Source organism: Phalaenopsis equestris, unplaced genomic scaffold, assembly GCF_001263595.1.
Source record: "Phalaenopsis equestris unplaced genomic scaffold, ASM126359v1 Scaffold214251, whole genome shotgun sequence".
NCBI classification, from domain to species: domain Eukaryota; kingdom Viridiplantae; phylum Streptophyta; class Magnoliopsida; order Asparagales; family Orchidaceae; genus Phalaenopsis; species Phalaenopsis equestris.
Window position 1 is genome coordinate 34,523 of NW_018233046.1, and position 15,077 is coordinate 49,599.

Consider the following 15,077-nt stretch of genomic DNA (forward strand, 5'->3'; position numbering starts at 1 on the left):
TCAGGCACATACACTTACCCAAAATTGCATCAGTTAAAAGTGCAAATTCAAATACCATGAAGACGGTTTTCAAAGTTTGCCACGAAAGATAAGCAGAACTTCACCACCCTGACCCATGGCTTGGTTCAAGAATGCTGTTAGCTCATCCAAATCATGAATAAAAGACATCCATGGATGATGCTTACCTGGATCCCAGCAATAAGAACTTGAACAAATAGAACTTTTGGGAGCAGATAGACACGAACTGTACTGCCATCACGAACTTGCTCAACAATAGCTTGCATGGATTTTCCCTTATTTGCAGTCAAGAGTCCCATGGCGTCCAAATTACTGGGATCACCTATGGCGGAGGGAGGGAGGTTTCTGATTGATGCCTCTGCTGCACCGGGTGCCTAAATCATAAATCATAAGTCAAAAGAAAGCATATAACTGATTATGCTTTTTATGCATACCCTACGCAGGAAAATTTAGGCTAGCCTCAGATTCAACTATTTCCAACAAAACATGACTTGGAAAGTTTTTCTTTAGCATTTTATAATGAAAATATTAATCACATATTATTTCCAACAAAACATGACTTGGAAAGTTTTTTCTTTAGCATTTTATAATGAAGATATTAATCACATTAAAAATAGTAGTGACATATCTGTTTCATTTCCAGGATTTCCATCCAACAGAATATGCAACAGTGCAGATTCACCGAGTACATTAGAGCTATTTTTATGCCCACTTACCTTACGAAAGGTCTCTGATATAGGACCATCATTTTTCGATGTCATCAATTCCTATTCGACTTTGTCAAGCCCTTTGATTTTGGCCTGCATTTCTTATGCTAAAGCTTTTAACTGAATCTACAAAAAGTTGGTCTTCTCATAAGTTATTTACTCATTATAAAACTATACCTTAGAAGCAACTTCTAGGCTAACAAGATCCTTGGGTGAAGGTAATTTATACTCTCAGATAAATGTTGCAGAGCGTGATCTTAATGTCAGCCAAATCACTTGAGTGAAGGTAATCCATTCACTATGTTCAGATAAATGGTGTGGCAAGCAAGCAAGGCCATAATTGTCCATGGAAATCAAACTCCAATAGTTTATACAAAAGAGTAAAAGTAAGGTGAAAAAGAATTTAAAACAATAAAAAAATCTTGAAAAGACACAACTAACACAGAGAAAAGAAAAGAAACAATACTCCAGCGACCTAGCCCTTGTTGCTTAGCTTGCTCTTCCAAATGCAGCAGTTCTGCTAAAGCTGGGCTTGCTTCGCCTATTTGTGGACCCTGCTCCTTAACCTGATTCAAAAATACCTTTCCTATGCAAAATTTTCTCAAAATCTCTCTGCTGTCCCATGCAAATGGCTCATCCATTGTACCTCGGCGAGCCTATTACATTAGAGATAGGAATCGATTAGCCTTGTAAATACATCATTTGCAAATGATGATGAAAATCAGCATTCTAATATGCATTGGAAAGACCAAAACATATTTTTTGTGCCTGCCTGGATATGCAAGCATGAAGTTGGGAAAGATGGAAATATGCAATCAAACAAAGTCATTGTGTAAAAACACAAACATTTCATACAAGAAACTTTTACGTATGCCACTTATTACAACTAAGCTTCAATCTTTTAATATGTATGCCAACCTTACTTATACATAAAAAAGATTATTAACTTTTTTAAAGTTAAAATAATGACATTTTTTATGTGATATGAGATATTTGGATGCTATAAATGTAACTAGTATAGTTTAGGTATTAGATATGTAAATACATAAGAATTGGGTGGTATTTATGTAAATGCCCCTTCATATAAATAATTAAGTGGTCATTTCAGAAGGGAAAACTAAAAGTACTTTAATTCCTACCATAAATTTGCTCATTTAAATAACTAATAAAAAGAGAAACATGATTGGAAGTTGTATCATAAGAAAATGAATGGATACTCCTAAATAAAGACGATTGTTGTAACATTGTTTGCTACTGAAACTACAGACAAATCTCTTTCCTTCTATAAGCTTTAAACCTAAATCTGTGTCTATCACAATTAACAATGCACACGCCCCTCCTTCCAACTTTATTTCAGAGGCAAAAATGATTCAATTTTACACCAAATAATGTAAGATCAGTTGCAGCAAACTATAATTTCAGAGGCAAATAATTCACACGCCCCTCCTTCCAACCTTATTATCGTGCAGAATCGTTAGATGTATGAGTCAAATCAAACTTGCAAATTGCAAATATTCATCACTTAAAGGACCAATTAAATGTAGATACAACCACACTTTCTAACCGACCAAATTCACACAGCAGTTAAACATCAAGACAAATGTTATTCCAACCTGCACCATGATAATTACTTGAAAAAAACAAAGATCCCAGCTATAACATACAGAACATTCAATAGGTACAAAAAGAAACAAGAACTGAGCTCCATCTATGCCAAAATTGCATTAACCCATCAAAGCAACATTTTAAAGACTGTTAAGAATTCAAAAGATACTTTTCTTTTGATAGAAGAAGGAAAGAGCAAAGAAAATAATCCTTTGATTGTTGAGCAAACACGAATTATAGGCAACGAGTTAGAGAAAAGACAAGAACTTAATATTAATGAAGCGTTAACAACATCTGAGAGTTTATCAACCATTTTGCAAAAGACATGAACTTAGTATTGTTAGTTTATTACCTCATTGAAATTCTTGCTGTATTCTACATATCGAAATTGAACTTGTTCTTTTGCTTCTTATGTCTTCTATATGTGAAATATTTAACCAGCGAAAACAATCAGGAACTTTTGGTTTATAGCTGTTGTTTGTATGAGGGTTTTGTATGAATGGTTTCATTAAATTTTTGTGAAATTTTAGGTTTTCCTTTCGCTTTGCTTCGATGGGTAAATGCTCATAAAAAACAAAATATGATTGTTTGTAGGCTCTCTATATCGAGTTCTTTTGACCCAGATGTGATTTGAATGATTTCAAGTCTTTGCGCATGAAGCTGGCTAACACTTGTGAATCCCTGGCTAGCACTTGTGAATCCCTGTGAATCCCAAAGGAATAAGCTTTGAAGCTGACAGGAACATTCACATACATACCACACAATTTAAATATGTTAACATATCTAACACCTAAATTTGAATAATAACACAACCACTGAGAACATATGGCTAGAAAGCATAAGAAAATTATGATATTAATCTCAAGACACAGGTGCTCCAATAAAAATATGAGCACTTAAAGGGACGACTTACCAGCTCCAATAATTTTGTCAGCTTTTGCCTCACTAATTCCTTTAATTTGCAAGAGTTCTTTCCTTAGAGAAAATGCAATAGCTTCCACATTGCGGAGATCAGCATCTCTGAGCTTTTTTATGTCAACTGCAGTGTCGGTCGCCTTTTTAGAAAAGTACATTTTAAATTTAATATATATATTTCAAATAAATGAGCATAACACTACAAGCAATGCATCTATCCCGAGGAATACATAAATTACTTGCTAATGAGGTTCGATTAAATAAACTAAAGAATTTATGACATCTGTTTTAGTTTGCGAACCATTTCGAACCATTTATGTTAACCGACAAATTTTCTCTATCTAATATAAAAGATTAGATAGGATTTATATTTAGCTGAGTTCTAAAGTTACATATAAGGGCAAACCCCTATAGTTTAATTACATCTTAAATGACCAAAGTTACTTAAGAAAACTCTCGATTTAGATCAGAAAATATTGTCTTCAAAAATTTCAAAGTTATGACTTTCAAAGTCGGACAAAGAAGTATCAAATGGAAAAAGATCAAGTTTAGAACATTTATTATGGAACCCAAAGGAAGAAAACTAAGGGATGTCATGGATTCCAAGGAGAACCTCAGTGACTTCCCAAACTATCCTATGATTCAGTTTCAATTTCGAGGAAATATTATTAAATGTTTCATTTTGCCATATATTATTATTTAATGCTTACACTTGCATGACACGGTCATACAAACAACCTAGAAGATATGAAGATTTATGTCCTAACGAACAACGACATCGGAACCTAAAACGAGTTAGGCTTAAATTGCACAAAATGATTGTGCAAAAGCCTAAAGATAAGTTGAGGATTTATGTCGTACTAGACGGGCAACCTTGAAGTCCTATAACTTGTTATTTAATTCTAAGGAAATATTTGTTGTTGTAGATTCACATACTCTCTTGAAGTTGTTCTTTTGTACATTCTCGTCGAGCTGCCCACAAAGTTAGCTCCAAGCTCCTCGTCGAAGCGATAGCTCCAAGTTCAAGGCTCAAAAGGTTTTGCAGTTTGGACGATAAGTTTTGTTATTTTTCAAGTATTATTGGAGGGGGGGGTTAAAGTCAATTAGAGCGACATCGATCAGGATCCCACAGTTTTCTTATTCCGACACCACTATTTTCTCTTGAATTTACTTAGTCTAAACGAGTTGTTAAGTTCATTTAAATTGGGGATTCATTTAAATTGGGGAGATCTCAATTGGGGAGATCTCGTTAACAACCGTAGGTTACCTCATCCGAGAGACTCTCGTTAATTCAAAAAGACGTATTATGTTTTTCTTTTGAAAAATATATTGTTTTAATTTTGAAAACATGTTTTTTGTATTTTTTAGTTTTAGTATAGTTTTGCAGGTAAAGTAAATAAATACAGGTAAAAAAATATTGTAAAATAAATAAGTAAAATTGCATTGCATAAAATATAAATGTGTAACTTGGCCTCTGCTACTGCTGCATGTTTAACATCGTAAAGCAAAATATATTTGCAGAAATTTCAAATAAATTGCAAGAAAGTAAACAGGAGCATCTGATACAAAAAAAGTCAAAAAAATGAGTCGTAGCAAAACACGAGTGAGTAAAAGAACACCTGTAGTCACATATAGAAGATCGAGACTAAATGTGAGACATTGGTAAATGTGGGGGCTCAGAGCTGGACTGTGTGCTTCCCGACCTTGAGTGAGAGTTACCAACCCGATGATCTACGGAGAGCTGTCCTAACCTCAATCCAAGTAATTAAGCGTGAACCTTTATAAGTTATCATCCTTTAATATAATTTACATGCATATAAAATTTACTTTAATAGGCAAAAGAGATTTCATGAACATCACTTTCAAAATTGCATTTGTAAACCAAATAGTAAAATAGTTTGGGAAGTCATCGAGGTTCTCCTCCGAATCTGAGACATTGCCTATCTCTTGCTCCTTTGATCTGCATGAGAATTGTTTCTACTTGATCCCTTTTCACCTGATTTTCCTACGATCAATCGGGAGAACTTAACTTTGAATTCTTGAAGAAAAAACTTCTGATCTTAATTGAGAGTTTTCTTAGGTGACTTCGGTTGTTTAAGATGTATTTAACTATAGGGGTTCGCCTCTATATGAAAATTAGTAACCCAGATAATCTAAACACTATTTAATCTTTGTATTAGGTAGAAGAATTTTCGGCCATAAATTCCACAAACTAAACAAATGTCATAAATTTCCTAGTTTATATAATCGAGCTTACTGTCAAGTGATACACTCATCTCTCGGAATGATTATCACTTATGGTAATGTGCTCGATTATTTGAACTATTAGACATATGAGGTCCCTTTAGTCTCATTCTCCAAAACTAAAACACTATTTTAAAAATAAAAAAAATTATATATGTAAACTAATGCAGTCGACAAATTCTAAAAGGCGACCGACATAAGTATCATGATTGCTAAAATTAAGAAAAAAAATATTAATATAATATTTAATAATATGATAATATTCTTTTTGAAATGTAGATGACCTATGCCACACACTAAGCTATCCTCCACGAATAATCTCGATGCCCGGTCACTCGTAGTGGTGGAATCCTCAAGCTTATCTGCTCCCGAAAAAGTCAAAGTTTTTTGTGACTCTTTGTGAGCACCTGTAAGACTCTCCCGTAGCTAAGTGTAATGTTAGTAGGGAACATTGTAGTCCACAATAGTAGTGCAATTCTTGGGATTTGCCAAAAATCCTTGAGCTCCTATTTTATGAATGTTTTAAAAGGCATCTCATTAGACATAGCACAAGTAAAAATTGATAAAAGAAGTAATTTATTGTCATTTTATGCATTTGTGTGGTCTCAGAGAGCTCAATATATTAGCCAACAAATGTATGTCTACAAGAAGACAACAGACCATATAAAAACAGAGTTCTTGGTTGTCTTTAATCCACATAATACCTAGCTTGTGTGTGTCACATATGCATATCACCACAAAAGGCCATCCAGAAGAACCTTAGAAACTGTAGCATAAAAAAAAAGAGAGGAACTTGGTTGCCTTCATTAGGATTTCACACGTGACACCAACCAACAGTGACAAATAGGACATCCAAAAGAACCATAAGGACAAAAGTCTCATCACAGACCTCCTAAACCCACAAAAAAAAAGGCAAAAGGTAAAAAAAGCACTTAAAAACAACGTAAAAAACACACAATCAATATCAAAAATATTAGGAATGGAAATAAACTTAAACTGTATAAAATATAAATACAATAAACGATGAATTTCTTCAACAATCATTATAATTAATAATATAACGAATACTCAAATCACCCTCCTACTATCATATCAGTAATTCATTCCCTCAACTTTACCATCTCGCTGACACCTTCCTCATTTTTAGTATAAGTTTCAGGAAAATCATTTTCAGCCTGTGATAAAGACTGCACAAGATGGTACTCAAATGTCTCGGCAGGGACATGCTCATGATCCTCGTTCGTCATACAGAAGTTTATGTCATTGCAGAAAGGATGTCGTCAAATAGACTTATGGAGAGTCATCGTGATAATCACAATCTGCACATATTTGGGAAATAGGTAAGTAGACATATCTCGAAGTATTACCCATTTCTTCTTTCAACTGCTTAAAGAGGAATGTCTTTTATTAAACATTTATTTTCTACCATGAGTGACATTGTTGGTTAGCTCAAAGTTAGGTATCTGGTATCTCATATGAGATTAGGGCTTGAGAAACCCTCGCTGAAAGGGATATTCATCATCAACCAAATAGTAATTACCTTACGTAAATTTCATGATTAGTATTGAGGAAAAAATGATTTAGAAGAGTGGTTGAGTGTCAAGCGTGCCTGTGGGTGGATGTGGGAAGTTTTACTTGTTATTCTGTGTTACAACTTTGAAAATTTGACAATCATGTGCACTGTCTTCCCAATCGGCAGTGAAAAAACTGAAACACATGTTGAAGTCATATACCACCATGACATTCTACGTCGGGGACCCAAAAAAGCCGATGAATGTGTCTTCTCATTATTTGGAACACGTGCATCAATATGTATTCCATTTTTTGCTCCCATATAGTTCTAAAAAGATAACGAAGGGTTTTGTGATTGCATTATTTATTTGAAAATTGAATGTAATAACTAAGAGAAATTATCTTAAAGTTTTGCATATACCTCACATCGTGTGAAATCTCTGTGGGGAGATTTGAACGTAAGATCTATTGGTTTTATGACTTGTGAAGAAAAACTTACAAGTGCATTCAACCCTACTGAGATATATTTGAAAATTATTTCTGAGGAGCGTTGAAATCGCTCTATTACTCCTCATATTACTTTATTTTGTGATAATATGTAGAGGGTTATCGTCAACACCTCTCACAAAGTCATTCTGGATGAGTCATGAAGTTCACGATTTCTGTGTAATTTCTTCAACAAATCAGTGAATATCACTTGCATCATACAAAAAAACTCTCTAATCTATTTTTCTCCATCATATGAAGATGTCATGCAGGGGGAGCGCTTTATGTATGAGTTATAATATTCGTACATCAAGTAAATGTCAGTTGCAACTCTCCTTCTACGTCTTTCTTTAGTTACATCCATGTATTTAAGAAACAAAGTGGCTAACATATAAGCATCAATGAATTAGTTACAATAATATAAGGTTAGAATCAAAACCAACAAAAGCAAATAACATTACAGAAGTAAATAGAAAAGGCATGTCCCAAGCACTTTAAATATCCAAAGCGAAATGAAAAATAATTAATAATTATAAATGTCACATGCGATTGTAAATAAAAAAAAAGTCTCTCAAATGGTCAGCAGGCATCGCGATGAAAAATTCCCTCCAGTTTGAATCTTCAAGCAACTTCATAGAAAACAAATACAGCGGCATGTCCTCAAAATTTTTTGAGTTGCATTCAAAATTTGAATAACCTGCTAGACAGAAGTTACTTGAGATGTGTTGGGTCATTGCTGCATGAAGCCATCAACTGTGATATCTATCTTCTCCGGAAAGTAGCTCCCATTTTCTTTTTATTTTCAACCCGCAAACTCTTAGAACGTCTCGTGGACTCAAGCACATGGAAGTCCGGCTTGGGGCCTTCAGTGGAATCACCTGATTGGTCGGCTACCAAATTTTTTAGATTGCCACTAAACCTCTTCTCACTGGGGGCACAAGCATTGTTTCTTGTCGCCTTGACACCCCCAAACATACCATCCAACTTCTCCTCTAATTAAGGATTGATTCCACACTATTTAATTTTTTTCACAGCATGAACCACCTATAAATTCATATAACATGCAGTTCAATTGAAAAATAAATTAAAAATTAACCAAATATGAGACATTTCAAAAATGTTCACCGCAAGCCTTTCTGCCCACCACCCCTCGGAAGCATCAATCGTTCGCTTCATCGGATCTCACCCTAATCCTGTTGACCCTTGCTTCAATTCCTTCCAGACTTTCTAATTTTTCTTGAGTTAATCCCACCTGTTTTTTTAATTGCATCATATCATACTCTTTGCCTGTACTTTTATTGAATTTTCTGATAATATTTTGTCATTCTTCCTTATTGAAATAGGTTGTAGGCCTATTTCCCAGATTGACCACCTTGAGGTAATGGTCGCAAAATATTATTTTTGTTTCTTTGCCCCACATTACAGATGAACCAGCCCCTTTGTTCTTAATCATTATATCTAGCATGAAAAAACTAATTAACATAAATATTGATGCCACAATATTACAAATCAAAGAAAAATTGTAATGTTGCAATATCATCATCAAGGCCTTCACACCAACTCCTCCACACAAGCACATCAAGACACAAACACATCCACAACACCACCAGTACCACCTCCGCACACCAACACCTCCACACAAACAAGACCACCTCCTTAGAGTCACACACAAACACCACCAGCCACCACATGGACATAACACATGCACCATCACATCCACCGAACACCAAAACCTCCATTAGACACCACACACACTCTACACCACTAGCACTACCTCCACACCACCAACATCACCTCCATACTATCAGCACCACCTCTACACAAATAGAACCACACACACACACCACCTCCTCGTACACCAAACACACTGACACATAAGACACCACACATATACTAAAACAGACACCAACACCTCCACCAAACACCAAAACCTCTACATAAATGTCAAATCCTCCACCAAAAATCACACAGACACCAAAACACTAGCACCACCTCCACACAAACAGAACCACACACCTCCACACAGCACCAAAAATATTTTTATTAACAAATTTAACAACACCTTTTATCCATTTTACAAATTTTCGCTAAAATATCCAAATTCATGTTAAAATCTCATCCCAAATTCAACACATACACAACACCAGAAATATTGTTCTGTTTTTCAAATTCCCACAGGAATATCCAAATTGATGCCTCCAACCCATATTCAATACATGCACAACACCAAATTTCATCCAATTTTCAAAATCCCCACTAAAATTGAAAATAGCAATATAAAAATTCAACACAAAATTCCCACTGAAATAACAGTATACAAATTTAGCATGAAATCTCCACTGAAATTCAAAATTAATGTTTGCAGCCCATATTCAACACATACATAGCACCTGAATATTGCTATTAACAAATCCACGACCAAATTTCAACCAACTTTTAAATTCCCTACTGAAACCAAGCAAGGTATGTTGTAATAAAACTAAAAGAATTTGACCATACCACATACATGGCAACCAAAACATTGCTAACAACAAAAGCACCAAAAATCCAAAGATCAGCGCAAAGCACCAATCCAAGCCATATTGCCAAATCGCAAATCATAGTGCATCAAAACCATAAACTAAAACCATTATGGATTCAACATGAAACATCAAAACTACCAAACCGAGCAAATCAAACCGAGAACTCCCAAACTAAGAAAACAGTGAAACCTAAAAGAGGAAACCAACCAGCATGATGCACACCACATAAAGAAGAGAGAAATTGCAGGAGGTGAAAAACAAAGAAGAGAGGTAGAAGAGGAAATATCGCACAGAGCTAAAATGAGCACAACCACCAAACCGAATCGAAAAAGAGGAGAGAGAGAGGAACAGAAACCAACTAAAGAAAGTGATACACCAAATTGATGGAAGTGATCCACCACACAGAGCACAAAAATGCACAAACCACAAAAAATAGAGCGGAAGAAAAGAGAGGAAAGGGAGAATAAGGTAAGGGTCACCGGAGCAACCACTCGCAACCAAAATTAGCCAACCAGAAAGAATGCCTAGCCACCGGAGCCACGGATCCACAAGAGAGATACATAAGGCAGAATAATCGCGAGAGAGGGAGCAGGGTGAATAGAGATGGATGAAACGCGTGAAGAGGGGTTGTGGGGTATATCAACCTGGGGTCGAGAGTGGAGAAACGCGGGTTGCGGGATTGAACCCGCGACCGCACTTTAACGAAATTTTTTTAGAAGGTCGGTCTGACGCCTTTTCCAAATGCCTTTTTAAGCATCGTCGAGGCGTGCTGCGCGAATTCAGACTCTCCAAGTGGATCCTTAGTTTGTATAATAAATTCCAATTCTACAAAAAATCAAGATGATCTTGAATCATTTTCCATAGCTCGGTAAAGTTAGAAAGACATGTATGCTTGATCAAAAGAGACATGGATAAATATATAACTATTTATTGAGCAGCTAAATACATGAAAAATTATTATAATTTATTATTTATATTTCCCTCCATAATTTATCTATGTTTATGAGGAAAGTTCCGTTAGAGCTTAGCAACCGCAAAAAGCAACTTCTGCCGCTCCTCTTCAGTCTCCTCAGAGAGCCCCACCGCCTTGCAAATCTCCGGCAAAGAACTCCGGCGAATCGAAGCATATACATCTCCATTCCAATCCCTTTCTAAGAGCTCATCCACACGCCGCACCGCAGCCTCCACCGTCTCCGCTGCTCCGATATGTGATCCGTCTATGATGCCCTTCGCCTGCGCTTCCGCAGCCTTCAGCTTCGCTCCTCGCAACACTAGGTCGCGGACAACCTTCGCATCAGAAACTTTGGACCTGATCAATGTTAGGAAGTAAGGCGGAAGTGGCATCCCTAAATCGATCTCGCTCATGTAAATGAATCCCCTGTCTGCCCTCATCTCCACGTAATCGTGGCTGATAGCCAGGATGAAGCCGGCGGCTGACGAGTGACCGTTGACGGCGGCTATGGTCGGCATAGGAAGAGCGAGAAGGTCGGCGATGAGCTTTATAAAAAGGGAGCCCATGGAGATGACCCGTGCCTGGAAGGCAGCAGGGGAGGATGCTGCTTTGGACCAGGCAATGTCGAAGCCATTGGAGAAGAAGCGTCCTTGGGCGGTGACGACCAAGGCTCGGCCTCGCCTGCCGCACGAGTAGTAATCTGTCTTGGCGTAGGCAAGGGCGGATCGTATCGCATCAATGACGTCGGGGGAAAGGCGGTGCTCGCCTTCGCCGGTGAGAGTGAGGACGAACACTCTGCCGCGTTTCTCAATAGTGCACATTTTGGAGTAGCGGAGTTAAGATGAATCGTTGCTTCAATTTCTTGAATCTGGGAGAGAACTGCAAGGATTTTATGGGGTGGGGGGGGCTTTTAAGCCCTGGCTGTAACCATGGATGTTTCCTGGGAGGAGGGAACGAAAGTTCGTCAGCGCCTTTCCCAGGGCCAGGCGGCGTGACTTCTCGACATCTGTAAGGAAATTTTCTATTTTTCTGGCTTTTTTTTTTTAAGGATGTTTCGTGGAAAGAGGGAACGGCAGTTGGTAAGCCGCCTTACCGTGAGCCAGGCCGTGACTTCCCCAAATCTGTCAACATGAATTATGAATTTATTTATTAAATTATTTAATTATTTAAGGGGTGTCTGGTTAAAAAAAATTACGCTCATTATTATTTTTTAATAATCAAATTCATCTTTTCATATATATAAGTAAAGTGTTATGTATATAAAAATGAAAATTTATGTATGGATAAGTAAATCTAGAAGAATTGGGTGCTATGTATCTAGTTTTCACAAAAAAATAAAGAGAAAAATATTTATTAAAACTACCAAATAAAAAAAAACATTGAAAAAAATAGTAAAATAAAAGAAGCAAGGCTCAAAAAACTTTCATACACGATCTAGACAATCATGCCACCATTAGTCAAAGGGTCAAGATCGATGCATGATTCCACAATCTTCTGTCAGTCCTTAATATGAAGACACTCGATAGCACAATAGAACACATCATCGAGAGAGTGAGGCCCGACATCCTACCTAGTGACCGACTCAATATGAAAAGTGTTTGATGTCTAATCAATGAATGAGATAATGTGGGTCGTATAAAATAAATATTACTTTAAGAGAGAACCATCGATGAAGACCGTAACTTACCTTTGAGGCCCTAAGAATTATCGTACCTATCACTGGGATCAAGGGCACGATATTTTTCAACCATTACTATCACAAACAAGTTAATTTTCTTGATAGGAGTGCTTGTCAAAGAAATATCAAAAATATCCTTTGTTACCAATTTAATTATTAAGAAGAAAAAAGAGTTCTCCACTTAGTAAAGTACTTCAAAGTAATTTCTATAAAATTTCCCTAGCTTTCTATCCAAGTGTGAGTTTAGGAAGCCAAACTTAATATTCATATGATCTAACTTTGTTGATTAATTATTTAAATTCTCACATACAATATAATGAGTCATTGCTAATAAATTCAAATAAACACCAATTGAATAATGAATAAGCCCCATCTTAGGTGGGGGAATTATTTATCTCCTATGCTATCTACTTATTCAAATTGTTAGATTAAGGGATCAAAAAAGTTGTTGGACTACCCTTTCAAGTATAATGGTTTACTATTGAAAGGTGTTAAAATGCATTTATCAAATGATGATCATGATAATGACCTTCGTTGGGGTACTCACTGGCTTGGTATCTAAAAGGAGAAAATTTGATTATTGATTAAGTCATAATAATGAATTGAGAGCTCGTTAAATATTGGTTAGGCCAACTGTCAAGGTTTATAAAGTGGAAATTACATCAATGTATCTCATTATTCAACTTGCCTCACCTTTGACAAATTTTGTGCTTTTTTTTGTAAGTTATTTTTTTTTCTCCCTTCTCTATGAACAACAATGATATGTTTTTGATTTTGACAAATGCTTTGAAGCAGATCTTGATAGAGAGCATCCCCAACTTTCATTTGAGAAACCCATCAATTGAAGCTAAGAAATTGAAATTGCAACTTAGAGAAAAATGATGATTAAATTAAGCTAATCCCCAGATGGAAACATAAATCAAGCAAAGTTACCTGAAAATAAAGAAGATTAAATATGCAACTGAAAAAGCATAAAGTACAAATCAAGCAATAAAGATCAAATTAAATAAAATTTGGCAAAATGGCGATTGTAAATTTTCCATAATATAGATATCTTGTAGAGTACTAAAACCTAATTGACTCGAAACCTACTAACCTAAAGCTACTCCCTTACCCGCTTTGCCCAAAAAGTTTAAGAATTCATCAAAATGGAGACTTTGCTTAGATAATTCAATGATTTTTTCTAGCAAATCAACGACCTTTGGAAACAAAAATTATAAAATTGGTCGTGATTCTTACATTGAAATATTGATTCTCTCCTTCTATATTTAGCTACATGCTTTCTATATACAGGGACAAAAGTCTTAATATATTTTTTCAAAATTCATATAGTTTTTTTGTAATGCTAGGATCCCCAACCCAAAGTAAAAAAATTAAGGGTTGGAGGATGGCCTAACATACCAAATTATGGGTACTTGATTTTATTTTTCATTTTTCAGCAATTTACCAAAAAAAATTACAAAGCTTCAATATTGATAATTGAGATACTCTTTTCTCTATTCTTTAATGTTTTCCTCCATATTTCTTATTATGTGTATCTTGTGAGTCTTGTTATTAAGATAATATTGCTGCCTAGACATTATTTAAATCCAATAATATGGATGATTAGTCTTAGACAGCTTGTCATTTTTCTTATGAATTGAAATAACTATTGCTTCTTAATAATTAGCAATTGACCTTACTTTCTCGGTAAATATAACAATCACTTCTACATCGTGTCATGATAATAGTAGTCAGCTAACAACCATTATACCTACTTTGCTGATCAAATATTTGTTATTTGGTCTTATCAAATAGATGCCTCCATAGTCGGCAAAGAATAGGCATGACAGACGGACTTCTATAAATAGGTTCTTGAATAAGGTGTTGTTGATGATGTCATTAAAAAATAAAACACTGAACAATCCTTAGTTTTGAATAATTTAGGTAAAATAACTCAATTGATTGAATATAGAAAGGAAAAAAAAAAGTTTTCAAAAACAAACAAATTGTTCAATCAATCATTGGATTTTTCTCTTTGATCACTCATATCTCTGCTTTTAATTCATTTTCTTGGCTACATTCAAATAATAATCTTTTAAGTCAATGGATTAACTTTCATTTGAGAAGATGTTGATCCTCTTTTTTGTTGTACTTAATGTTGATTTCTTTTAGTGAAGCGGCGCTCACTGATAGTCTCTCGAAGCTGTTATCAAGAACGATAATTTTTTATTGTTTTGGACCTCAAAAGATCTTCTCCATTCCGCCAACGCGTCTTTCAAAAGAATTTCGCTGAATGACTAAGGATCTGTTTGGGGCAGCTTATTTGGTGTGGTAGCGTTTTCAAAACGCGTCTGACCTGTTTGGGTAAACTGCATTTTGGCAACTTATGTGTTTTCAAAACGCTAAAAACAGCGTTTTCACACCGCACATGTCTAGGTGCGGTGGCAGCTTTCCGA

At 35.6% G+C, this 15,077-nt stretch overlaps 1 protein-coding gene and 1 long non-coding RNA gene across 2 annotated transcripts; both read right to left on the reverse strand.

Annotated features, from left to right (window-relative positions):
* Nucleotides 1–640: 640 nt before the first annotated feature.
* Nucleotides 641–3,347, reverse strand: LOC110037032. The gene is made up of 3 exons (XR_002295284.1): nt 3,244–3,347; nt 903–1,381; nt 641–851 (listed from the first exon to the last, which is right to left on the reverse strand). It is a non-coding gene; the product is annotated as an uncharacterized LOC110037032 (long non-coding RNA).
* A 7,520-nt stretch (nt 3,348–10,867) lies between these two features.
* On the reverse strand, nt 10,868–11,954 carry LOC110037031 (enoyl-CoA delta isomerase 2, peroxisomal-like). The gene has a single exon (XM_020741594.1). It carries the CDS (start codon nt 11,780–11,782, stop codon nt 11,027–11,029), a length of 756 nt encoding a protein of 251 aa, XP_020597253.1. The 5' UTR covers nt 11,783–11,954; the 3' UTR covers nt 10,868–11,026.
* Nucleotides 11,955–15,077: the final 3,123 nt, after the last annotated feature.